At 30.9% G+C, this 27,384-nt stretch overlaps 1 protein-coding gene across 2 annotated transcripts; it reads left to right on the top strand.

Annotated features, from left to right (window-relative positions):
* The first annotated feature begins 367 nt into the window (after nt 1–367).
* On the top strand, nt 368–25,760 carry LOC143235568 (epimerase family protein SDR39U1). Of its 2 annotated transcripts, XM_076473813.1 has the most exons (7): nt 368–592; nt 5,320–5,426; nt 6,629–6,714; nt 12,888–13,009; nt 17,967–18,023; nt 19,884–20,030; nt 23,144–25,760. In XM_076473813.1, exons 1-7 carry the CDS (start codon nt 562–564, stop codon nt 23,572–23,574), a joined length of 981 nt encoding a protein of 326 aa, XP_076329928.1. In that variant the 5' UTR covers nt 368–561; the 3' UTR covers nt 23,575–25,760. The 2 variants fall into 2 exon arrangements, with proteins under 2 accessions (XP_076329928.1, XP_076329929.1); XM_076473814.1 differs by lacking the exon at nt 17,967–18,023.
* Nucleotides 25,761–27,384: the final 1,624 nt, after the last annotated feature.

Raw genomic sequence — 27,384 nt, 5'->3', positions numbered from 1 at the left:
GCTCTAACTTGAAACTTTAATCCTTCTATTTTTATTTAGCAATCTTACTAAAGCTAGTTAATCTTTTGTTATTCATCCAAATTATTACAAATAATAATATTAAAAAATCTATAAGAATATTACACCTTACAACATCTTTTTTTTTTTTTGTAACGCTCATTCGTCACACTTTATTGTAATTATTTAAAGGCAATACTACGTATGAAGAAATAAATAAATTGCAAGTTAAAATGTTGTTGATGAACTGTATTCTCAAAGATGGATAGTGTTAAACTATTTTTACCGTACTGTTTCGTTCCATATTTTGTTCTCATAAATTAAATTATATATAAATATATATATACACACATATTTTTTACACCTTCTTATTCACTAGATGGCGAAACTTTACTACATCTTACTGTAGTCTTTAACCTTTGGGTAGATTAATGTCAAATTGAATTGTTCTCGCATAGTAGTCGAAATACTTATTACAATTGTTTGCACTAGTAGTTCGATAAACTGTTTTTGTTCAAATAGATTTAGATTTTATGCAAATGTAATACTGAACTGCAAAGTGCAATGGCTTCTAGGCTTGGAACGGTGTTAGTCGGTACGTAGAAGTTGGAATGCCATGGTATCAATACCATTTGTACCACCAGTGTTACTATTAGTCATATCGGATTTTAAACTTTGTTAAACTGCTGTAAATTTTTTTGTTAACATGAGTTTTAAATGAAATTTTGTTTGTCAATTATTGAAGAAAGCTATCGAAAACAACCTGTCAGTGATCCAAATTATAATTTATAATAATTGTGATCACAATGCAGTTCATAATGTATCATTATATGACTACTAGTACTAGTAATACTATTACAAGTAATGTTAGTTTTACTGGACTTTTATACTAAGTCTACTGTCAGTTGAGTTAATAAGTTGAAAGAGGAAAAGCAAAGTGAAAGTGGGTAATTAACTACAATTAAAGGTAGTTTGTCCACTGAAACTGCTTAAACCTCATGTTGCAAAGTATGCAACTGAAACACTAAAATGAAACTAAATGTAGCCTTTTTAGTTCATATTCCTACCCAGTAATATTTCAAAAGTGTCAATGCCTCGTGATTAGTGAAGTTTATATAATCATTTATGGGCTTTTTTAAATTGTGTAATAGCTAATTTGAAAAGTAGTACATTGGTAAATTCAGAACTAGTTAAGAAACTGAATAGTGATTATATAAGCTAATTATTGAAAATTAATTTCAGTTGCTAAAATATTGTAGATATCAAAGATTTTAATGAGTTCAAACTGCAGACATTGTATGAACTAGCAAGTCAGCAAATTTGAAAATATTTTTTTGTTTTTACAAATAATCACACATGCTCTTAGAAGGCTTAGACACCAATGTACATCTCCCACAAAAAAAGTAATATTTCCAAGATTTTGTACACCTAGTGGATATTTTTGTATATCTTAGTATTCAAGCTCCCCAGTCATATTATTTCCCATATGCCAAGACTGGTAATTCTTTAAAGTATGAGACAAATTCTCAAAAGGATTGACTCTTCTTAATATCACTATCCATAGCAAATTTAGAAATGTTACTGTGGAAAAAGTTGTGGATAAACAACCAACAACAATGCCCTGGAGAATTGCACTGTTTACAGTTTCTCACTCTGTAAGATGCCCATTTAATGTCATGAAGTTCATTTTCATTATTATTCCCTGTATTTTTTACCTATTCCACATCCACATGTACTTTCTGAAAATTTAGATGCACAGTGATTACTTGGATGCTTATTGAAAGAAGACTGTGTGGAAACTAATAAACTTGTAAGAAAAGATAATTTTGTTTTCTTTTTGTAAAACCAAATGAATAATCACTAATCAAATACAAGCTTCCTAAATGGTTTTATATTTGACTTTAATGACAGGATCCAATAGTATGTTAAACACAGAAGTCAAACAATGTATATTTTACCACATCTTGTCATGATAATTTGTAAATAAAAATTATCACATTGACAACCATATAATAATGAATGGGGATTTTTTCTAATTTCTAAGAAACATTTAAAATGTAATATAAGGTTTTTAAAGCTACTGAGATAAAACTTACAAGGGTCAAGAGCTTCATTTCCAGGTTTATTAAGCCAGATTCATTTATATAAATAGCTTTTGTGAATAAAAATACTCAACTTCCAATGGAAATTTTCTCTGTCATTTTTGAAAACTGTTAAACTTTTAGTATTTTGATCGTATCCCATTTCTTCATAAGATTTTTTTTCAATTCTTGGGAAAGATAGTAGCCTTCACTCCTCTTTTATATTTTCATATTAACACAAAAACTACAAATATAAGTTGAATTTTTTGACCCACATGGTCTTCATTTTTCCTCTTCGTACTTGACATATTTTTGTTTTGAAATCAAATGATAAGTTGGGACAGTCATCTGCTAAATAACTTGTAGTAGATTCAAGATCATGGGCTTGTGTCATCACAACTTTAATATAGATGGAAACCAACTCAGTGGCATGACTAAAAGGATCTTGGGAGTAGTTCCTTTGAGGGAGGATACAGAAATTTTAACTTGGATGATTATAATGTAGCTGGGATACTAAATTTAATGTTTTTTTTTGTCAGTTTTCATTAATGGAAAACTCAAATTGGTATTCTTCATTCTTAATAATTATTAGAGGGAAATGTGATTGAGGAACAAGATGGCCATATTAGTTCTAAGCTTGTTAAGATAGAAATGGTGAAGTTAAAGAATAATTAATTCATTGACAAAATGGTTTTTTCAGGGGTTTTTAAGGATATTAAGAATTGGATATGTTATTTACTGTGCTGTTAATACTGTGTATTAACAGCATCTCATTGAATCAATTGTAATTAATTTTTATGGTGTTTTATAGTTAAACATTATAGTATGTATGCTTATTTTATAAACTTTGATAAAAAAAAATGAATGAAATATAGAATAATACTTGATATATTTTTTGTGTTTAATGTGAACAGTGTCAAGTATGTGGGTGTAACATTTTTTTCTTGAATTATTTCCAGTTTTTAAAATATTAGAGCAATTTCTCTTAGAATTCATAAATTTTTTAAAAAGTAACTATGTTGCCACTTCTTGAGTTTGGTTCCTGTAGATGATGAGGGAACCTCTTAGAGAAGGTTCTGTAATTTCAGTTTACCTCTAGGATCTGAACATCCACCCATGCCTTTGTTGTGTGTCGTGAACCATGAAGGGAAAGAGAGGATCATAGTGGTTGAGACATCCAACCCTGTCATGCCACTTTGACCTTTAATTGTAGTAGAAGGTAGCTTTGGGGTGCTCACCAGAATCAATCAGTTGTTCCTGTTGGGCTAGGGTTAACGGAGTACCAGCGTTGGACATTCTTAGTGAGAGTTGTGGACATTGTTTCTGATGCTAGTGTTTGGGTATGGTGCTCACAAAATACTGGCATTGCTGTAGTATCCTTGTTTAGTCTTGTAGTGTATCTTCTCCTAGAGCTTCATGGTGGTTGGGGTCACTGGGCACTGAAATTTCCTCTATTATTGTTATCCCAATCCATAAAAAAAAATAAAACTAAAAAAAACAACTAATTGGAAAATGACCATGCATGGATGTCTGCACAGTCACCATCACAGTCTCATTCTGTATCTTTATTTCTCATCCTTCATTCATTATCTGAGAAATCCTTTTACATGCTATTTGAACTTTCTTTAGTTTTTAGTTTGATTCATCTTTACATTTTATAACAGTTTTATTAATTTTTTACTGGCTATTTGATACAAATAACCTAGTTGCTCTGTGCTGATAAATGCTAAACAATAAACCAACCACTCAAATGTTGTTTTTTATTTGATGGCTTGGCATGGTCAAGTGGTTATGGCACTTGACTTTCAGTCTGAGGGTTGTGAGGTCGAATTCCCATCCCACCAAATATGCTTGCCCTTTCAGCTGTGGGAGCATTATGTGACATTCAAATCAACCATTTGTGCCCTCTCCCCCTGTGGCATATCAGCAGATGTAGACCACTAGAAACTAAGATACATTTGGTGGGCAGAACATAGTTAGACCTCTTGGTAGCTTTGTGCTTCATAACAAACAACTTCTGCTATTTGTTGGTAAAGAGTAGTTTAAGAGTTGGTGGTGGGGTGATGACTTCTTAGCCTTTCACTGCTAAATTAGGGATGGGTAGAACAGATAGTCCTCATATAGCTTTGTGTGAAATTCAAAAACAAACCAAAGAAAGTTATGTATTTGAACTACTATGCTAAAGCATGAACAGTACACACTAATTATATCACTTGTTGATATTTTCTGTCAAAGAGAAAAGAAACATTACTAATTATAAAGTATAAATAATTATTTCATTTACCAATATGACTTTTTTTTTCCAAAAGAAGAGAAATTCCCAATTATAAGTCATAAATTCCCAAATATACAGTGTGGATATAAAGGGTGGACTTGGTAATGTTGTCAAACCAGCCACCAGATGGCATAGTTCAAACTTAGTTATGCTTGAAGATGTAGATAGTCAACCATCTTAACAGTATAAGGTTTTTGGTTAAACTATGATAAAGAAATCCTACTCCTTGCACTTTTTTCCATTTAGTGGTAACAATAATACATTGATATGGATTCCAAAGGAAACATTACTTTTAAGTTAATAACAGGTCTTATACTGAATAGTAAACTGAACTTCAATTTTGAGATGGCATAAAAGTCTTGAAGAAATTAAAACTTATCATTTATTGCTTTTAACATGAACTAAAATGTTAGAAGCTGAGCTATTACTAGTAATTTGGTTAAACTCCATGTTTGTGAATTGCACAATTTGTATGTTTAAATGGTATTTAGACAGTTTGGAAGAAATTCCATGTATCCATTATGAAATTTCAGCAGTACTAACTTTCCATAATTTTACATCTCTTTCTTAACTTTATGAACATTTCAGTAACAATCTTATTTATATGAATATAAATTTAATAAGAGATAAGAATATTATTCAAGTAAGTGGATCACACTGTTGACAATTTAGTTGTTATATTTTATATAATATGGTACTCTGGATTTTGAGTTTCAGGTCTTGTTACAAAAGAACTCTAAAGAGATGATATATCATTTAGTATGAAGTATATTTGATCAGAAAGGGATATGAGAAAAAAATACATTACTTAGGACTGTAAATTTCAGACGATCCTATCCAGTTACTTTTTCTTCCCATTATTTTAATTTTACTATATATTTTCACTTGTTTTCAAAAATTTTGATTTATCAACTGTTCTTAAATCTGCCTTATGAGATGCAAATGTTTCCTGAATATTTTTGAAAGGTGGTGGTAGTGGATTTATTGGTTCTGCCCTTTCCAAAGTACTTCGAACAGCTGGCTATGATGTCATCACAGTATCTCGAAAGCCTGGAGTTTGGCGAATAACCTGGGTATAGTTTTTTCTTTAATATTTTAAAATGCTTTTAATTTCTAATTGGGTAGTTGTAGAAACAAACCTTGGCATATTTAATGTGACTTCTGAAGCACCTACATATTTAGTGACTTAACACAACTCTTATTTCACTAAGTATTTAAACATGATTGTTAAGGCTAAATGTTCATGTATAGTTTATGTTTAAATTACTTTTGAGGGCTTTTACATTAGCACCTATTTAAGTTTAATTTTCAATTAATTTAATTTGTTAGTGTGACTATCAGGAAGCCAAGTGTAGTAATTTAACTTTTAAAACATTAGCTGTTTACATGTATGACTTTTAATTCACAGTAATTAATTCAAAATTATAATTTTAAATGACTTTAATCAATGAGTTTCTCCTGAAGCATCATATATCGTGACCTATAAAATACAAAACATTCTATGTGATGGTTACAATTTTCTTTTGAGATGAGAGTCATGAAGCATTAATAAACAACTTTTGAGTTATCAGTTATTATTTGAATATTATTCTTAAAGCCTATTCTGTGTGTGTTTTGTTATGGGTAGTTGGCTGTAGGGTTTGTCAGTTAAATAGTTATTAATGATCAGTTACTTAATTTTTCTATTTGTTTCAACTACTGTGGTGCCTTTGACATACTGTGCGAGGCAGTCACAGACAAGATAATCCACTCACAATTGCTACAAGACCACAATGTCCTGTATCATGTGTTAATCCTGAGTTGATCAGTTTGTAATTTGGCATGAAATATAGGCATAATCAGTATTAAAAGTGGTGTTGTTTAGTAATGTCACTGAAATCAGTTAAATTTTTTTTTTGCTTTTTCTTTCAGTGCGAAGATAGAAAATGGGCTGTTTACACTGCATTCCCCTCAGGATTTGAATCCTGAATTGTAGTATTATTAGCCCTTAAACATTCCACTGAATCACTGAGGGAATAATAAATGGAATTGCATTGGATGCAGCAGTAACATTTCTCCTACCTTTACAAATCCACATTGATCCTTTTCTGCCACTGAATTAGATAACATTGAATCAGTAATTAATGTTCAATAATAAGTTGATGGAATAAAAGCATTGAGAGTTTATTATATTTTGATCTTACATTTTGATTTATAGATTAAAATAAATTACTCTTTGATTTATTAAATTAACTTATCCTATTTTTCCTTTAGCATTTTCTGTTTATAATTTTAGGAAGATTTAGCCAATGATGGACTTCCTGATAATTGTGTGGCAGTGGTTAGTTTAGCTGGACAGAACATTCTTGATCCCAGAAGGAGGTTTGTAACTGATGAAGTAGATTAAATGTATTTTCTTTTAAACAGTGGTTTATATGTTGCTCTTGTATTACAACATTCAGTTTGTTTATCCATGATAAAGAAAAAAATCTGAAATAATTTATAAATCTGGCAGAGATATGCTGATAAATTATTAAAGCAGGACATTTATTAAGAGGTGTATAGATCATTGTTATAGGTGTAACATTGGAGCTAGTTAAGTTGTTCATAAATCCTGAAAATAAGTAATGTAGCAACAGTAAGAAACCATATAGTTTTTCATGACTGTCATTACGTGGTTACTTCTCAGAAAAATAAAGTCTAAAAATCTAGACCCACGTTCTATTTTTCAGAAAATTATCAATTCCCAATTTAAAATCGTGGAAAATGCCAGTCTTCACTGTTACTGATGGTAATGATACACCGTACGTCAACACTATTAGGAAAATTAATGCCCTCAATATGGATTCCTGTATGTGATGAAGGGACCTTCTAAGGAAGGTTCTACTTTTACATTTTTTCTTCCAAGACCCAAACATCCACCCGCATGCTTACCCTGTGTGTTGACCTCTAAAGGGAAGAAAAGTATTCTAGAAGTTGAGTCGTGCCAACAGATTAATATCTAAAAACCAAATAATTTCCTAAAGTTTTTGTATTGAAGGTATATCTGTGAAATTTCAGTCAGTATGGAGTTTTGTATTTGATCACCCATAAATAAGAAAAAAAAAAATTGTACCCGCTAACTTGACACATCATATAGTCCAACAAACAGATGTGCTATACTGTTCAACTAAGACAGCATACTAATGCCAGGATTACATAGGTTGTATATCCAAACCTAAGCACTGGATATAATGTCTGCAGTACTTATTCAAGATTCCAAAGTCTCCAATAGTGGGATTTGTTTTTCTAACCCTTGTCACAAATGAAAAGCCATTTGATCCTGAGGGGGATACCCAAAGCCATCTGTCTACAGTAATGAGACAAAGTAGTGTTTTGCAGTTTCCCATACACCATTCAACTACTAGAATTCTCTCCTTCCCTTTAGCATTCACCACATATGGCAAACATATGGGTGGATATTTGCTTCTCAAAAGATAAACCACTGACAACAGCAAGTGGTTAGTTCCAGTTACATCAGCCTTAAAGTACAAGATTGTTATTAATCTGTAGAACCTGTTGTTGTTTAGTAGGATCTGGACTTACCTTGTTGATCCTGGACAAGCTTGATCAAGATCAGTATACAAAATACAAATAATAAAATCATAGTGGAATTGTCAGGGTGTTTGCTCTAATTTGAAATGACTAATACTGACATCATTCAGCAGTTTTCCTTGCATGAGAAAGACAGGTTATGACTGTTGTTTTTGGAGAAGTGAGGTTTAGCATTTCTGGTTGAGCAGCTTGGACCCTCCATGACTGTGGCACTCAATACACTGGGATGATGCAGATCTTGATGGGTTGGGATCAGTCTGCTGTAGAGCTATTTATTTGTTCCCCTTCCCTTCCTTGTTAAGTCTGAAAATGACCTTTTGGTTAGGGTGCTTAACTTCAACCTGTTTACAATGGGGGGAAAAACATCTCAAAGCATGCTTGGACATAATAAATTTCAAGTATCTTTTCCCTCACAGGTTCCAATGTCATTTCAAATGGTAAATAAGAAATGTTCCTACCATCCTCTCTTGATCTTGCAGCTCATTGGTCAAAAGGTTGCTAATTTACAGGATATTGCTAACAGATACTTGTGGGAGAGCTATTTTCTCATCATTCTATCACATCCACCTCTTCCTCTACTTTATTGGTTATTGACACACAAGCTATAAGAATTTTACCATAGTTTCAGACTAATTGTTTGTGGGGCTATATTCAATCATTTGCTCTGGTGGAACCTTTAACCAGTTGACATTCATTCTGAGATAATGAATCCTTTTTCTCCTGCTCCTATTGATCTTCTGGTAGTTTTAAAGCATATTTGGCAGGAGAAAAATTTTATAGATGTAGAATGTTGAGCTGTTGTTATCCTTTTTTTACCAATTCTGTGAAGGACTTTAAGATTCCTTGTAGTTATCTTTGACTAGCTGTCTCTGTAAATTTTGAAAAGAATGGTTAATACTCAACTTGTTGGGTTTATTTAATCAAACAACTTCCTCTGCATCCTCCTTTGTGGTTGCTGTAGACACCTTGAAACACTTGATTTGACTTTAAATGCCGATCAGGGAAGCCATGATCAAAAGGGAACCTCTTTATTTGTCTGTATTGGTATTGAAAAAGCTTATGACACTGCATGAAGGTTCATCACTTTGTAGGACTCCCATTTATATGGGTTTAATTTACACCATTTAATTTATAGTTGTTTGGCTGAAAGGTCAGTCTGAGTCTGTCATATTTTTTGGCATAAATATGAATTTTGTCGCTGACCAGCTTTCTCATATAGTTGGAACAACCTCTTTGTCAAAGAATTACAGATTTTCTTATCAGTCATCAAGTATAAGGTATATTGAGCAGCTCCATCAAACTGCTTTCACTCACTTGTGCAAATAGGACTAGTGCAAAAGGTTTCAACGTTTTATGAACTAAAACTATTTGTATATATTTCTCCACCAACAGAACTTGGTCTGTGTGGGAGATGCACCAGTTCTTCTAGTGTTTGAGGCAAAGTTCTTGGGACATTTCTGTGACCAAATTCTGACATTTATTCTATATATTAAACAGCTTAAAGTCAAATGTGAAAGGGTTCTAATGACCTCTGTGTCATATTTTCCAACTTTTGGGTATCAGTATTTGTATTGTGTTAAAGATTGATTGTGCTATAATTCTGTATTAACTGGATTGTGTGTGTCTGGTCTAAGCTTAATGCTAGATACACCAAACTGCTTCATTGAAATTTGATATGAGAGTTATAATTTAAATAGTTATAAAGTGTATATGTGTTAAATTTGTATTTGTAGGAGCAATAATTTACCTTAGGTTTGCTTACATAACTGTAGTTCAGTTGTGAATTAACATAGCATTTCTCAAACCTTCTAAAATTTTTTTTGTGTCTGTAAGTTAGTATTGTTACATGTCTTGTAGTTTGTAGAAAATTCTAAGCTTCAGTTGTACAACATAGATATATGGAACCAAGTAAGTGAATCAAGGGCATGGCATGGTCTGGTGGTTATGGAGCTTGACTTGTAATCTGAGGGTTGTAGGGGTTGAATCCCCATCATACCAAACATGCTCACCCTTTCAGCTATTGGGGCATTATAATGTGGCAGTCAGTCCCACTATTAGTTGGTAAAAGAGTACCTCAAGAGTTGGTAGTGGGTGGTGAATGGCTAGCTATGTTCCCTTAGTCTCATGCTGTTAAATTAGGGTAAGGTAATGAAGATAGTTCTCATGTAATTTTGTGCAACTTCAAAACAAGCAAACAAGTAAATTAAATTAGTGAAAGTAAAATTGAAGTTAGACTGTGATTGTAAGTTTAGCCATAAAGAGTGTATAGTAGCAATTTCAAAGTGAGTTTGACAGCTTATATTGTAATAAGAAATAAGAGAGTGTTTATTTGTCTTGTCAAGGGGTGCTCTAGAGTAATTGAACTAACTTGTGTGAACTTAGACAAGAAAAAAGGACAGTAATTTAAAACTGTGGTAACTGACAGTGTAGTGATTTTAAAATGAGTCCAGCAGAGCATATAGGAATAATTTGTTCTGTCAAAGTATGTACTAATGTAATTGAATCTGTCTGTGTGGACTTTGAACCGAAAGAGAGAATTATTTAAAACTGTTGATACAGCTGTGATAACCAGTAGTATAACAAATGTTTACACATATATTCCACTTGTTTCCTACATATTATTTTAAAACAAGTGGATTGTGTGATGTCTGTTTATTGTTGAAATGTATCTCCAATGAGTTGCAAACACCTACTATAAAGAATTCTGCTCACACACGTGCATAAAAACTTGACATGTGAGCCAGGAAGATATTAGACCCTGTGCATCATCAGGGGCTTTGGCACTATACAATGACTTTCTGAGCTTTATCAGTTCAGAATTTGTACAAACGATCTCATGAGCCTCAGTTTCACCTTGGATGTTTTTGTCTCTCTGTGTACTATACTGCAAGCTTCAATCCTTTATCACATCCAACCTGGCAATGTATTTTTATGCCTCATTTGGCTGAGCTCATTGCAACTGGACAGTCTGTTATTTCTGTCTTTGATCTTCATACCTAGGTAAACATAAAAGGGTCTCATGGTGGATGTAATTGTGAAATCTTCTTATCAGCTCATTCCACCATTCCTTGTTATCATCCCCACTTGCTGTCTTTCTTTGAGTTGTATGAAGTTGAATACTTTCAGAAGGAACTATTGATTTCTCTTTAACATCATTGTTTTTTAGTTTTTAGAAGTGATTTGAAATCAGGTGATTGTGAGTTTACTCATGGTTTATTGCATCTTTGTAATTAATAACAAGATCTCTGTAGATTCTATGTTCACTGCCAAGTTATATTTCTCATACCACTTGCTCTGGATCATATACAGGCAAGGTAGTATGTTTTTGAAGGCACTGGAATTATTTAATGTTAGTTCTCACCTAAATATTATGGACATTTAGAAAAGATTGGCTTATATCTTGTTATCAATTTCTATTCAGTTTTTCTAGATTTTTTGGCTATTTTGGAGTTTGAAGAAATGAGCTCACTGTTAACACTATCCAGGGCCATTGAGAGCCATTACAAGCCCCAGGGCAGCAAGCATTAAAGGTAACCCCCCACACATGCACCAAGTGGCAGGGTATTATATATATGCTCTCCTCCTGGGCCCTCTGGACATCCAGGCCCCAGGACACTTTGTCACCCCTGATCCTCCCTCTTGTCAGACCTGACACTATTAAATCAGTCTGCACTAGTAATGTTACTCTCTTGCTTATCACAAATTTGGATCAGACTTGCTATCAAAGTAAAGCATTATGCTAGTTGTTAGACAACTTGGGAGTATTAACAATACAAGTCTGTCCAACTAAAGCCTACTGTTAATGATTGGGTATCTAATTTCTGTAGGATCAAAAGGAAAGAAACTGTTCCAGTAAATATATGCATTAGCCACAGTTTTCATACCAATCATTTCTTATTATAAGAGGTTGACTTCTCAGTGTGTGAAACACTTTCATGCAGTGTTTCAGATGTGTTTACTTGTGGGATTCAAGTTGACTTTAGATAGTGTTATTGGTAATAGCAACACTGTCCAGGTTAATCACTTTTTTAGCTTTTTATAGATAAGACCCTTTTACTCATATTTGATATCTTTTTTTTCCCTTCAAAACAAATTCCCTTTACATATTTCTCACTATCTTAACAAAATAGGCCAATCTGTCAAAAAATAATCTGTTTGGCACTATGTTGTTTGTATCATGAAGCCACAACAGAAAAGAAAATAATAAAACTGTTAACTAGAGCCTAATCTGCCTTTATCAAATTATTATTAGACTGGTGTTTTTTTGTTCTAATATCAGTATCTTTTCTTTGATAAGGAGATCAAAACTGTACATGGTATATACACCCTGTAATTACATTAGCTTTACAATTAACAATAGAGCATTTCCTCAGTGACTTGCATTACTTTTGTTCAGTTATGTTAGTGAATGGTTTTCCATCTATATAAAACATGGGATTCAAGTTTTGATAACCCAAATGCATGGTCTTGATCATTCTATAACTAAAAGTTATTTGTTCAGTATACCAGTTGAACTAAGTTATTCTGTAATAAGTCAACATCCCCAATAATCTAGAAATGCCAGAGTTTATTTAATGACATCAGCATTTCAAAGAAATTGTTTTTCTTAGGTTAATTCTGTTATGATATCATGTAGTTGTTTCTTTTTTAAGAAAGCTAAAGCCTAGAGTTTAATAAAATAGAAAATTTTTGTCTTGGAAGTGCTGTTCTTACTGCTTTGTTTTGTCTCTCTTTCTAAAGGTGTACTCAAAATTTAATCTAAGCATGATGTTTAATTTTAGTGTTGTGTAGAAATGTATTGTTAGATTTAAGTAAAAAGTTTAATGTTAGTATTTCTCTTATGAGGTGCAACATAGAATTTAAGAACAATAGATTATTATGCTTTTAAAAAATAATAAACCAAGTAGTTGGATTAAATAAATTTAGATGTACTATTTTAATTTTTGTTTTACATTGGAAAGATGGACTGCAGGGTTTAAGCAGAATGTGTGGGCTAGCAGGGTCAACACCACCAAATCACTAGCAGATGCTATCCAGAACATAAAGACACCTCCAGAGGTATTTGCTACAATCTCTGGAGTGGGTGAGTTATTCAGTATTTAGTTATTTTATGACATACCTTTTAATAATAATTTGGCTGATTCTTTATCACCTTGCCTACTGCTCACAACAAAAAGGTACTATTTTATAAACATACCTCACACAAATTGATTCTAAATGTTAAGCTTTAAAATTTTATTTCACAGTTCATTTAGTTGTATTAAAAAGAGCACAGGATAGGTTAAAGATTAAATTGACACTAAGGGTAAAATAAACAGCATGCTGAATGAACCACTACTTATAAGGGCAGGGTAAAAGAAAATACTGAAAAATTAAATTGTCAGAGTAGGATAAAAAGGATGGTAAATGAATGATCACTTAAAGAATAAGATAAAATCTAGGAAGGCTAACACATGCAGTTAAATGTAATGTCTCTTCCTGTACACATTATTCACTGAGATATTTAAATACAGTAAATTTCAAGAGACAATGGTATTTAAGGCTGGGGAATGAAACATAAATTATAGGTAATATCTATTTCACGAGGATGGATACTTGACATGGTATCAACATTGAGACTTCTTTGTGAAAAATATGTATTAGATCATGCTGGTGTGATCTTAGAGCAGGCCTTGACAAATATTTTCAGATCTTGGAACTAGCCTTAAACCTAAGGGATTAGGTATGTCTAACTACTGTTTGTATCAGGAAATGGGGACTATGCTAGTATCTCAGTTATCCATGTCTCTTTTAATCTTGATCCTCAATTATTTGCATGTTTTTCTCTTCTCCAGATAAGTATACCATTATAATTCTAGACAATAATTTAAATTTTTTGTAGAAACTGTCACTGAGAAAATACTTTTGGTTGCAAAGCTCAGGCATTGCAGGATATCCTGGATTTTTGTGTGCAGGATCTGGCATGAAATCATATCGTAAGCCAGCCAGTTTAAGCCTAGCTTTACCTCTTATTTTTAGCTGTTAAGACAGGAATACAAAATATTTATATCTTGGTTAACTTTATTTTATTATTTATTTAAAACATAGCATACAAAAACACACAAAATAACACGTTAAGATCTCTTAAAGATTGTCCTCAACTTTGGTTGTTATCTGCTAGTTTGTGCTGCGTGGCAGGAACCCTTTAACCACAGATGTAAGGTTAAGTTGTGTCAGGTATTGTTCTCTTCCCTACAGATAATTGGTATAATCAATTTGTTTTAACAAAAACTTTTGATAACTTCCAAACATAGATTTGCACTCACTTTTGATTAATTTTTCACAAACGTTGATAGTGTGCAAACATATTTCTCTGTTGATACCAGAAAAAAGTGCTGAATTTTAATGTTAGTAATTAAATTCATTTAAAACAAGAAAGAATAATCAAAAAAGGAAGTGCTGTAGCAGGAAGAGTGGTTCTGAACTTGTGTAACTCACAAAATTCAGAGGATTGGAATGTGACCGACTGACCGACACTTGTTTTTTATGACTGTGATTGTGATGAGTTTTATAATGTTTTGTGATAATGTGATGAAATGAGATTAAAAATTGTAATTTAAAACAAGGAACTTAAAGATAGTGAAAAATGTTATTAAGAATAAATGATGGCCTAACTAGTAAGGTATATGCTATTGCCTCAATAATCCACTCTTACTGTTGTATGTAATTTTTTGCTTTTCTTGGACCAGCATAGATAATAGAAGCATTAGTTTATATTTGTTTACCTTCACAGCAATGAGTACACAATATTGATCATATGATATCAATAACTGCTTGATAGGATTACTTGAACTAACTGCCTTTGGTTCTATCTGGTTGCACTGATTGGTTCAGTTGAAAGAAAGAAGAAAAACAAAATGATGCAAAATTATAATATGTTGTACAACTGCAGTGCTTTATTCCTGAATAAAACATGAACTATAGAACTCTTCTAGATTCAAGTTGTATTCAGCATAGCCCAACTCACCAATTAAATTAGGATAAAATACTAACTGCCACAATGACATTTTTAGTTGCTGTGGCTACCTGGCACCTGAGATTTTGTTGAGGTCTGCCTTAGAATATATAGGATAATCAGTTTCTGTATAAATAGATTATTCATAATGAAGAAAACCTTGCAAGTAATTTTTTGGCCAGTTCAATCAATTCCATGATGCACTGTGTGATCAAAAACACTGTTAATATCACCTCTTGCTTAAGTGTAATTACAACGTGTCTGAGTTCAGAGCTCCCTATAATATGCATTTTAAATTTTTACACCAGTAAATCTTGAAAGAGAAATCTCATATCTGTATTTCAAGATATCTTGGTGCAAAGTCTAATCTAGATTAGTTGAAATACAGAGGAATAGTAAACACAAAACCTTAATACTGCTTACAGTTTTGACCCTTGACTTGTGTAAAATTGCAAATAATAAATCTCATATTTGTCAACTTCAGTATCTGGAGGCAGTGGCTAGGTTTGTTCTGTGGAAGTCCCATGCAAAGCTAGATCTTGAGGTCTATGTTTCTTTGAGTACAATTATGCTACAGTACTGACTTCCAAACAGGACAACTGCCTTACATATTGATAATTGAATGTATTGTATCTTACTGGTGTAATCACAAATGGTAGACTCAAAGATGATTAGAATGTTGTAAGGTTAAAACTAACATTAGTGAAGAAAAAAGCAGTGAAAGAAAAGGAAAAGTATGTGAAAACAAACAAGACTTTGATATTTTAATTGAAGTTTGAAGGTCATTAAGGAATTGTTAGTATTGGTGTATTTTTTTCGTATTTGATGGTGAGAATGGTAAGAGTAGGGAACACAAATATAAATTTTGTCAGGTAAGAAGTCACCTTTGGCTAAGAATGTCTTGTAATGGGGTGGTTGGTCTTTGGAATAGGTTGCCTTCAGTCATGGTGAATGCAGGTAATTTAAAATATATCTTGGTAAATATTTGAATGATAAAGGCTGACTTTAAGATTTTTTTATTTTTTAAGAGTGTAGCTTATTTTATGGACAGGACAGTCTAGATGGACCACAAGATCTTTTGCTGTTTTTTAATGTTATATTATATTCTTAAGTGTTGATAGTGTATTAGCAAATATAAATCTATACTTTAGGACTGGCAGTTTTATAAAAATCATTAAGGGTATTTTTACAGGCAGATTTTTTCAGATAATTTGTCTTCTAGCACTTTTGATGTCTAATTTTAAGTTGTTACCATGTTGATTCAAAAATCATATTTTTGTACTCAAATATTTTTAATAAACTAATATCTTAAGTATAATCTCTAAATAAAACCTCCTAAATGCATTTGAGATGTATTTTATTATTACTAAAACTATATTTTTCCGTTGTTTTCTTTACCCTAATTCAAAATAGAATTAACCAATCTGGTAACCACTAAATTTAAAAAAAAAACTATGTTACCCATTTTTTCTTCATCGAATGACTTCATATTATAACCAGAAATTACATTTGTTATTTTAAGTAGCTTTAAACTCAACAGTATTCATCTAGTTTTAATAAATTATGTAGTTTTATTGCTCTTTTGATTACACTTGAACCCTGTCTAACCACTATCCATGCCATTATAAAATTGTAAAATACTTGAGGCACATGCAGCTCATGCATGTGTCTGATGAAACATTTGTGGATGTGGGAGGAGGGGTTTGATTTCATATTGATTGCTCTGTAATCAAACAGAATTGAAAGCTATGAAAGTTATGGTTTATTTGAGCAATAATGATTCTATATTGAGCAATATACATTTAATTTCTTACTATTTTAAGGGGTGGTAGAAAAAATAAGAGAAGACAAGATGTCTAGAGAAAATATGATGTGTCATACTTGGGGAACTTCAGGCTTTGTTAAATATTTCTTTATAGAATTAGGAACTTGAAACTTGTATGCTATTAAAATATGGATTATTAGCTAAGATTTTATGCTACTCTGGTTTATATAATGTAAACAAAAAGTTGTTTAATAAAATTTTGAATGTAAGACACTAAAACTTTGTCATGTGCAGTAAAGGGTACCTGGGTTGAAAGAGTTAAAATATAAAAGAATGGGAGGATTAATTAGATCCCTCATTTTGCAAAAGTTTATACCTTTTAGCTTTGTTAAATTCTAAAAAATCTATAAATCTTGTATATTTTGGTTTCAGTCGTTGGAGATAGCTGTGAGGAATCTTTGTCCAAAGTTTTATCTGGATTGATGGAGATGTATAGAAATTAGTAGCTCAAAAATCTATTTTTATAAAAGTAATAAAACTCTGGCCTATGTATACTCAAAAGAGAGGCTCAAATCCCAAATATTTTGAAGGATGAAAATGGAAAGTCCAAAATATGCATTTTTTTGAAGATGGTTGTCCTTTCACTACTAATATTGACTATGTATGCACTTTTACAAGTACCCTTGAAGAACTATTTCTTATGATTGTATTTAAGATAATTTAAAATTGTTGTCATTTTAAGGTGATATCTTTGATGGCTAGGTCTCAAATATAAAAAGATTTACTGGAAAAAGTACAAAATAAAGAGTAAAGTTCCAATACTTAAGATTTGAGCCTGAAACACTTATGGAAACATTTATTTTTCTAATTTTTTTTCCCACAATGTTTAATTCTTTTAAAGAGATGTTGATGCCTTTTTCTCCAGAGGGGAAAACCATTTTGTTTTGTATGATTGTTTATGAACTTGGATAATATGAGCAAAATTTATTGTAGGTTAATAAATATAAATCAATTTGTTAGTTTACATGAACCTACAATATAGATAATCTGTATAAATAAATATATTTTCATTTATTTTTGCAATTTCTTTGCAACTTGAGTCTTATTTTAGGTTTAGAATTTGAAAACTTCCTACTTGTAAAAATTATTATTATAACCTACAATATACAGTTTTGATGTAAAGCTTTATGATCAAGAACTTTAGATTATTATTGACTTGGAAAAGATGTTTTCAAATTATTTATCATTTTTGAAAATTTATATGTGGAACATGAAATGTAGAAGGACAACAATCTTCATACAACCCTTTGTCTTGTTCAACTATGACAACTATATTTTGTAAGTAGTCCTATCTAAATCCACTCTGAGTGGTGTAAAATACAAATTGTTTCTTAATTACTCAGTAAAGTTATGATGTTCTTCTAAACAAATTAAACAATGTTCTGGAAAGCAGTACCATATTTTTAGTGGATTATAGCATTAGCCAGCTCATTTGGCACTATGCTTTATCCAGATACGAACTGAATGCTTGTCATGTCAGAAAATAATGGTTAATTTGTCTTCTCAAAATTATACCTAAATAAATATTTTATGAACATTTTTCTAAATATTAATTATAATCTAGTAACAGTATATTTATAGAGAATGAGTATCCTATTTCTAATGTTTCATCTAAACATTTTTTGTGTATTTGGTCATCTCATTTATATACTGTTTGATTAACATTTTGATTTTATATTTCTAAGTTATGTTCAAATTTTCTTTTTGATAAATCCATATGGATTGAAACATGCAAAAATACTGAATCCCCAAGCTGTATTCCTACTTGATCAACTGCATGACCCTGCAAAGTATTAATTGTCATGGTAAAAGGAAGTGAAATTTATTATGAATTTTGGGATCTTCTCTTTGGGTTGTCTTCCTAGTTTTCACTTTAGTAGTTTACTATCTGCAGCACATTTCAATTTTGAAAGTTCACTTTAATTTGTGCATTTTCAAAATTGAAATGTGCTGCAGATAAAATGTGGGTAATTAGAGCTGTTGCCAAGTGTTCTGACTGAACAAAATTTGGTGATGTTTCATCAATGTGTCCACTTGACAACCAAGTAATGTGATGGAGAATTTGAGCCAATGACTATAATTTTTGTGTGCAAGCAGTACCAAGTGTGGGGCACAGATATACTCAATTTGATTTGATTATTCATCACAATCTCTACCAACCTACCCTCAAATTTAATTATGTGCCCAAAACAGCTGTGGAATAATTTTAAAAAGACAAACTTGCTTGTTATGGCAGAAAGTGCTTTTGTCTTGTGCAAGTTGCTTGTTGTTACTTTTATAATACATTTTTGTACATTCTGTAGTCTCACAAAACCTTAAATTAGGACTAAAGAAGCACTCTTGATTTCAATTTCAAGGTAACTGCAACTGACCAGTAGTCTTAGTCTTACATAAAATAAATAGTAGGTTAATTTTAAAATGCTGATTTGAGACATTATGTATATTAATCACTTAATTTTTTTAGGCCAACATTAGAGATATAGAGCTCATTACACGTGGAGAAAAGTAAATTTTCTTATATAATCATTTAATTATAAAGTAAAATATTCATTTGTATATTGTCAAATTGCACAGATTGGGAAATAATGTTGTCATAAAGAGAAGTTTATTCTAACATATTTTAAGATTGTAATGTACTGATTTCAAAGAACTGTCTGGTTGATTCATAACTGGAAATACTGCACTAGTTTAAAAATGAATATTGGCCTATAACCTGCCTTAACATGTGAAGGTCACTCATACCAGTCTAAATGTGTAAAATTTATAAGGTGTTTAAAATATTTCATCTCAAGTGTGTATAATTGTAGATATGAGCTATGATTTAGATACAAAGATTCTTTTCTTCTCAAGTAAGATTATACCAATAAGAATTTTTTACATCATTTAGGAAATTTATTTTTTATTCTAGTATTTACTAGATAGTTTCAATAACATGTAGAATATCCATAACCTGATCAATATATCTTTTGTATAAATATGAATAAACTGTCATTCTTAAAACCATGATATTTTTATTTAATAATTTAAATATCACTTTAAATTTATGGAAAACTAAAGTTTGAACTGAACTAACTAGTTAAATATGTTTTTCCAAATCCATTGTAGTATATATGCATGTTTGTAACCTCTGTCAATTAGGTTACTACAAACCAAGTCAAGAAACAGAATACACAGAAGACTCACCAGGGGGAGACCATGATTTCTTAGCAGAACTTTGTCGTAAGTGGGAATCAGCAGGAGACCTTCCTCTTGAACTTCAAGTCCGTCGAATAATAGTGAGATCAGGTATTGCTGTCAAGTTTTGATGTCTCGGAATATAATTTATCCTCTGAAATGTATTTTAAAGTTATTGTTTGAACACCAAATTCTGGTGAAGCATTTGAAACAACAAGCCTAAAATGTCTGATATTTATCAGGAAAACCAGATGCTTTTTATTTTCACAATGTTTTTAATTTATCCACTCTGGATTCAAAATCAGGGGCATATTAAGAAAAAAAAAAAAAGCATTATATATTTATCTCTTGCTTTCAAACAAGTTACTGCTCAAGTGATCTTTCATTCAATATCAGCTTGAGAGTTGGGTTGGGTGATGAGAGGAAACTTTTATGTACTGATTTTTATGTATGCAATATAATAATGATTTTGAATGCTTCTCCAGCTTTTGATATACTTACACTAGAACTTTTAAAATATACTACATTATTAGATAGAATTTGACATAGTTTTTTTTTTCTCTTGTTCTGTAGCCCAACTGGGCAGTGACTTGTGGAAGATAAAAGATGATCTAAAATGCTAATTTTACACACCACTTGTTTTCAATACAGGATAGAAAAAGATATCTGCAGTTTCCATGGTTTTTATCACAAATTTTAGGCACTTTGTTTCTAATATTTTTTCATGATTTTACTGTTCAATTCAGTGCAGTTCAGTAAATTTCATTCAGTGGGTTAATAAGTCTCTCAGTTTTGGAGATTTTAGTAAAATTGTATATTTAACACAGTTGTGAAGCAGTTTATTACATTAACATTTACAAAAGACACTAATTCTGCTAAGTTGCATAATTTCATTAGCCTTATGAACATGATGTTGGTCCATTGGACTAAAATGACAGTGGAAAATTGAAGTAAACTCTATAATTTTAATTTTCTTTAGATATCTTCCTGAAATTTGATAAGAAAAGCATTACAAATATGTTGTATGTTAAAAAGTCAATTTTTAGTAATGTATCAGTGTTAAAGAGTTGTTTTTAATTTCACATTATTTAGTCTGACTCAGACTTTGAGTTGTCTGAGTACAGGATGATTTTAGTGTCATGAATAAAAATACTTTTTCATCTCGCTGTTTTTATATTTACCTAATCCTAAAGCCTACTAAGTAAATATGAATGGCTTTTTTCAGTTTAACTTCATATTTTACCTGCTATTTTCTGTTCCCTAAAACTCTAGAGCTTTGACTGACCATATGAAATACCCCAAAGAAAAGAATGAGAAACAAAGTAAATCTAACTTGCCCTTTTTTCTGGAATGACTGCAAACCAGATTATTGTAGAAAATTAGATATTTATTGTAAATATCCCCAGCTATCACAGTTCACATGTGATTTTAATTTTTCTTTATTGTTCTGTGAACCATATTTAACTACTAAAACAGTACTTACCAGTCATGCATACTTCATTGAGACTTAAGTTTTTCTTTCATTTGTTTTCTTACCTAACATAATAACTTTCTAGTTTTCACATTTTAGTTAGTTTTCTAACAACGAATCAAAAGCATTTGTAATAAACAAACAAACAAATGTAGTATTTATGTGTTGGTTGTGTACTTTCTTGCACTTAGCAAAAGTTAACCTTAATTTCAGGTATGGTTGTTGATAAATTACTAAATTTTTATTTATTTCAAAATATTCAAATTAGAACTAAAAATTGTGACACAAACAAATAATACAATACTTTAACAATTATAATTTAATTGGCTTTTTATCTATGCTATAAGTAGACTAAAATGACTTCCCTTACTATGTGAAAGGTTAACTTGGCAATGGCAACTTCAGATTTGTAAGCTGAATAATTCAAAGCAGTCATCAGAACAAGTTACCATTTGGCATAGTTTAGTACATTTACAAAAATTATATTTTTTACTGGTCATCAGTAACATAATAGTAAACATGATAGAAAATTAGTATTTTTGAAATGCAGTATGTGATACAAGAATGTGGCATGTGGGTTATATTTAAATATATATATACATCACAATGATTAGAGAGTGTAGAATAAACTATCTCTACCATAAGTGTGTACTTTGTATTGAAACTTGAAAACACATATAGGTTTAGAAAGAATTTAAATAGGTATTTCAGGACAAGTATCATGTGATACATAGAATTGAAAATTGAAATTTATTTTTACTCTTGAAACTAAGAAATAAAACTTGTATGATATTAAAATTTGACTTACTGGCAATGTTTTGATGCTAGATTTATTGACAACTTGATAATGTGTTTGATTAATTTTGGAATGCATCACTTTAAAATATTGCATGAGATGAACATTGACCCTCACTCTTACACATAGGGTTAATACTTAAACCACTCAGGTATGCTAGAAGGTATGAACAATGACTCGAAGAGTGATAATTTCATGTTTTCACAAATAATTTGAATAATCTAATGAAAATCACAAACTATTTTAAAAAATTTATATTATTCAAAATTAAGTTAAAATACTGTTTTTAACAAGTATTTTACACAAGTGAACATCTTAAAGTATCATTGCTCTGTTTGACTGATTCAGGTGAAATTACTTCACGATTTCATGTTTCCTAATCTGCAAAACTGACACCTTCTTTCACTGTGTAGTATCATCAAGTGATGGTTGATACACCTATATTGATTAATTACATTTAATCTACAGATATTAACACTATTTTAAACTTATGTTATGATATTCAATGCATGCCTAAGTTGATATTACTTTCAGTTAAAATTAATTTCATTGAACATTTTGACTGTATTTCACTTTTATTTACTATTCAAACACAGTTCTTAGAATTTTATATAATTTCAGACTTGGATAGTTATTTGTAATACATATACCTGTAATTTGTTTTTATTCTTTTGAAGTCTTGTGTGATTTTTATACCCATTTAATTGGGCTTATGTATATACATTTCTTATGTAGGCCTTACATATTTTGTGAAAATCGTCTATATGCCTTTTATTTTAAATATCAGCTTTGTAATTTGTATTTATACATGCTAGCTTTATGTTTTTTTATCACCCAAGTGTAAGCTCAATATTATATATTTTAGAGTTAAGAATGATGGTGATTTTTGTTTATTTATTTTGGCTTTATACTTTTTATTTTCTGTATCTAGTCCTAAAATATATTTATATATTTCAGGTGTAGTTTTAGGGAGACATGGAGGCATGATTCAACAAATGTTCTGGCCTTTTTTTCTTGGCTTAGGTGGGCCAATAAGTTCAGGAACACAATACATGCCTTGGATTCATCTTGATGATATAGTTGGCATATTTTTTCATGCAATTACCAATAATCATGTGTCTGGAATTTTGAATGGTGTTGCCCCTCAAGTAATAACGAATGGAGATTTCACTAAAGCTTTTTCTAGGGCCATGTGGAGACCTGCTATTATTCCTGTTCCAAAATTTGCATTGAATTTTGCCTTTGACACAGAACGAGCTGTGATAATGACAGAGGGTCAGAAAGTGATTCCTAAGAGAACTTTAGAAACAGGATATAAGTATAAATATCCAGATATTCAGTCAGCTTGTAAGAACTTGGCTAGGCTTATCTATGTAGATGAGAAGTGATGCTTTACAAATCTTGTTAGTTATTTCTAACTAAAGAACAAGTTGCCTTCTACCTTTTAGAAAGGTGTTCCAGGAAATAAACTTGATTTTATTGTACTCTGTGAAGCTTGCACAATATTAACTTTCTATACCAACATTTTAATAATAATTCATTTATGAGTTGACATCACAATGCAAGCATTTGAAATAACATACTGAGAAATACTAGGATATTTTAATAGTAATTTAAATTATAAAACTTCAGTTTAATTTTCATTGAGTCCATTTGTTACAGAAAAGAGCTAAAGATTTTTTCCCATGCACTTAGAATTACAGTCTTCACAAAGGGTATTACAGTGGTTAGAATTATTAATGTTGAATGTTACTGATCTTTCAGATTGGTTATAAACAAATCAATCTAATAGATTCCATATTTATGATGAAACTATCATTATAATAAAACTACCAGTTTTTTTTGTTTTTTTCCTTTAACACTTAAAGATCCATTTATAAATATAAATACTAATACTGTAGCAACAGTTGTTTGGTAATAACATTATTAATTATCCCATCATCAAGTTTATATTCTGAGACCAGTCTTATTTTTATTAAAATTTATTTGTTTAAACACACAATAATATTATTAATAATATTTCACGACATGTTTCAAAGCTGTTTTCATGTTTAAAAACTCAAACAACCTTCACAATCCATGGAAAGATGATGTTAAAGCATTGGTTGTCTACTGGTATTCCACACGTTTAAGACCGTAGTGGGGCATAAGACTATTACCATTTTTGTCATTGTGTGTTTTGAAAGTCCTAACTGTCTATCTAATTTCATTCACATATACGTAAAGACCATATTTATTTTAGAACAGGAATTCAGTTTTCAAGTCTTTAACTGAGTTCTTAGTTGTGGTTTTAAAAATAATTCTCATGTCAACCTGTAATAATATTTCCCTGACTTTTCTTACTGTTTTTTTAAGGTTCTTGTTTGTTTGGTTCCATAATGTAAAACGGGGGTAGGTAGGTATGTTATAAATAATAACGCTGGTAGTGCTGTATTTCATGTTCCTTCAGTGATTTTCCATTAATTTGAATAATACATAGTGTTACTCCACAACAGAAAAGCTGTATGGATTATAATTCAAACTAAGCTCTTAATTTATTTGGAATAATGTTGACTTTAAATATAAACTGGTAAAAATATTTTTGTAATAACAGCCAACTTTAAAACCATTTACTTTTGTTTTGAATCTGGGTGTGTGTCTAAATAGTGGAGTTCTGAAATCACTTGCCCTTTTTGTTGCAAATTTATTGTCTTTGGTTGACATAACCCAAAAATATCTTAGCATGGGAATACTCTTTAAAAACTGAAAGTATCATCAGCATGTGTTTCTTTAAATCATAGGTTTATGTTCATTTTAACAGTTATTTAACCAATTATTTTACACAAAGGAACAACACAGTCAAACTGGTACTAGCTAATCTTTATCCCGCGAACTTTATTATGAAGATTAATAAACTTGTGCAATAGAAAAATTTAAATTGGGTCTCATAAATACCAAGCACTCGTGATTTTGTTGTTTCATTTTTAAAATATATATCATACATATTCTTTAGATATTCAAATTACACTTAAGATAACCCATTGACAATGAGAAATTCTTTATTAAATACTGAAACAAGTGTTTAAAGCTATAAAAGTGGCTTTTTCTTAAAACTACCAGGTTTTAACCATAATATTTCATGACATCCAATATTGACATTTATATTGCATCAAGTATTTTATTGCATTAAATATACAATAACCTTATTTTATTCAGATTTCATGTGTATTCTGTGTATAAAGTTATGTAATATTTTTTAATATTTGGTTTAAATGTTTCAAGAGTTATAACTTTTTCTCCTTTTAATTTTTACACCACCACTAGTTACACACACACACACACACACACACACAAAAGAAGGCTCCTGGTCGGACAATAATAAGTTTACAGACTTGCAATCCTAAAATCTGAGTTTGTTTCCCTGTGGTGGATAATCAGAATCAGATAGCTCTAAAACAGATTTAAAAATCTGAGTTATCAAAAGTTTTGATGTCATCTTAACAGAGTAAATAAACTATCTCTTGAAATATTGAATCTCTTGTTTATATCTTTTTTATGCTAATTTCAAAGGGAATAAAATTTGATATATACATGATACGAGTTTTGGTTTCAATTATATGGTATAACATTTAGATGTTTTTTAATACAACGCTGTGGTTTTTATTTTTATTACCATTTTATAGTGCTACAAATCAGGTTTTGATATTTATAGTGGGCACAGCAGATATTCTATTATATAGCTTTGTGTTTAATAACAGATCAACAAATATAATAGGTTTAGTATGCAATATATTGGATCTTGTTTTATAGATGTTTCCCCAGTGGTCACTATGAGAAAAAATATTATATATGCAGTATAATATATACTTGCATTTGTGTTGTATAATCTTTAACCCGAAACATGTTTAAAGCCTAAAACTCTTGGCTATGGTTGTTTTTTGTTTTGTGAATTTGTGCAAAGCTTTCAGATTTCGAGGCCAAGCGTGATCTAGAGGTTAGCTAGTCTGACTGTGAATCCGAGATTTCACTGTTGTGGCTAAATTTCGCATCGTAGTATGGAGTGAGTTATAAGAATGACTAAACAATTATGCGGTGGGTACCAGTTGTTACTGCCAAATAGCGCACATAGTATTACTACTAACATAATATTGGTTGTATTACTACTAATACTCGCGTTTTGGCGGTATAACTACAAGATAAACTGTTAATAAGAAATCGCAGAGAGTTCCGAGTTTTATGTGAACGTGGAAAACACGCTTTCAATTTGTTAACATAAAAAATTTCTCCTCGGACAATCAATTATAAAAAGAACCATAGCGCAATGACTCATACAGAAACATATTATGGGTACTTGAAAACTAATGTAATTTTACAAAATAAATTCCTAAACCCATAGAACTCGAAATTTATTTGGGTTTTGCGATATGAAATACTGTTTTTCTTGCAATTAGTTGGCAGATCCTATCACGACATAAGGGATTTTAATGTTTTATAAACGATCACTCTTAAAATTATCTTGCTTTATTTATAGCATCCCATTTCGTAAAGCTTCTTGATCAATTGAGGAAAGAGAGCCAAAAGTTTAGTCCCAAGAATTATGGATTATTTTATCAACAGTTGAGTTTCCTGTCAAAGGGTAAGTTTGTGTATAATTGACCCGACATCAGTAAACCTGTTCGAAGCAAAAAGGTTTTTTTCTGGATTCTGTTCTTACTATAATCGTTTTAAGAATATTTCTTTGCTCTTAAAATTACATTAAAATCTCAATTTCTGTGGAGCTGCTGACTGTGAACAGTTACGTTTTACTATTTATCTCGGACGAGTCTCAGATTTATTGGGTTACCTGTGTTACGTATTACAATTTCAATGGACACCTAATTTGCCTCTGAAGAAGAAAGGTCCGCCTTTCAAAAGCGCTCGGGTTATAGGGTTTTTATTCATTTCTATCAAGATTTCTTGAACCTTCGTGTTTCCTGACATCATGTATTACGATATGGGATTGCCGGAAATTTTAATTTAGAAGTTAATTGAATTTCGATATGTATCAAATTTATGATACTTGCCAAAAAGATTGATACACACGGTTTCCTTTCTTAACACAGATATTTTAATATACAAAAAATACAATTTATAATAACGGTTATTGCAAATATTTGTTAATATACAAGAGTTTTACAAATTTGCAAACTATTCTAAGCCTTCTATCTGGTCTAGAACTG

This window comes from Tachypleus tridentatus, chromosome 12 (genome assembly GCF_004210375.1).
Source record: "Tachypleus tridentatus isolate NWPU-2018 chromosome 12, ASM421037v1, whole genome shotgun sequence".
Lineage (NCBI taxonomy): Eukaryota > Metazoa > Arthropoda > Merostomata > Xiphosura > Limulidae > Tachypleus > Tachypleus tridentatus.
The sequence above is the reverse complement of the archived record's forward strand: the minus strand, read 5'-3'. Positions and strand labels throughout refer to the sequence as shown.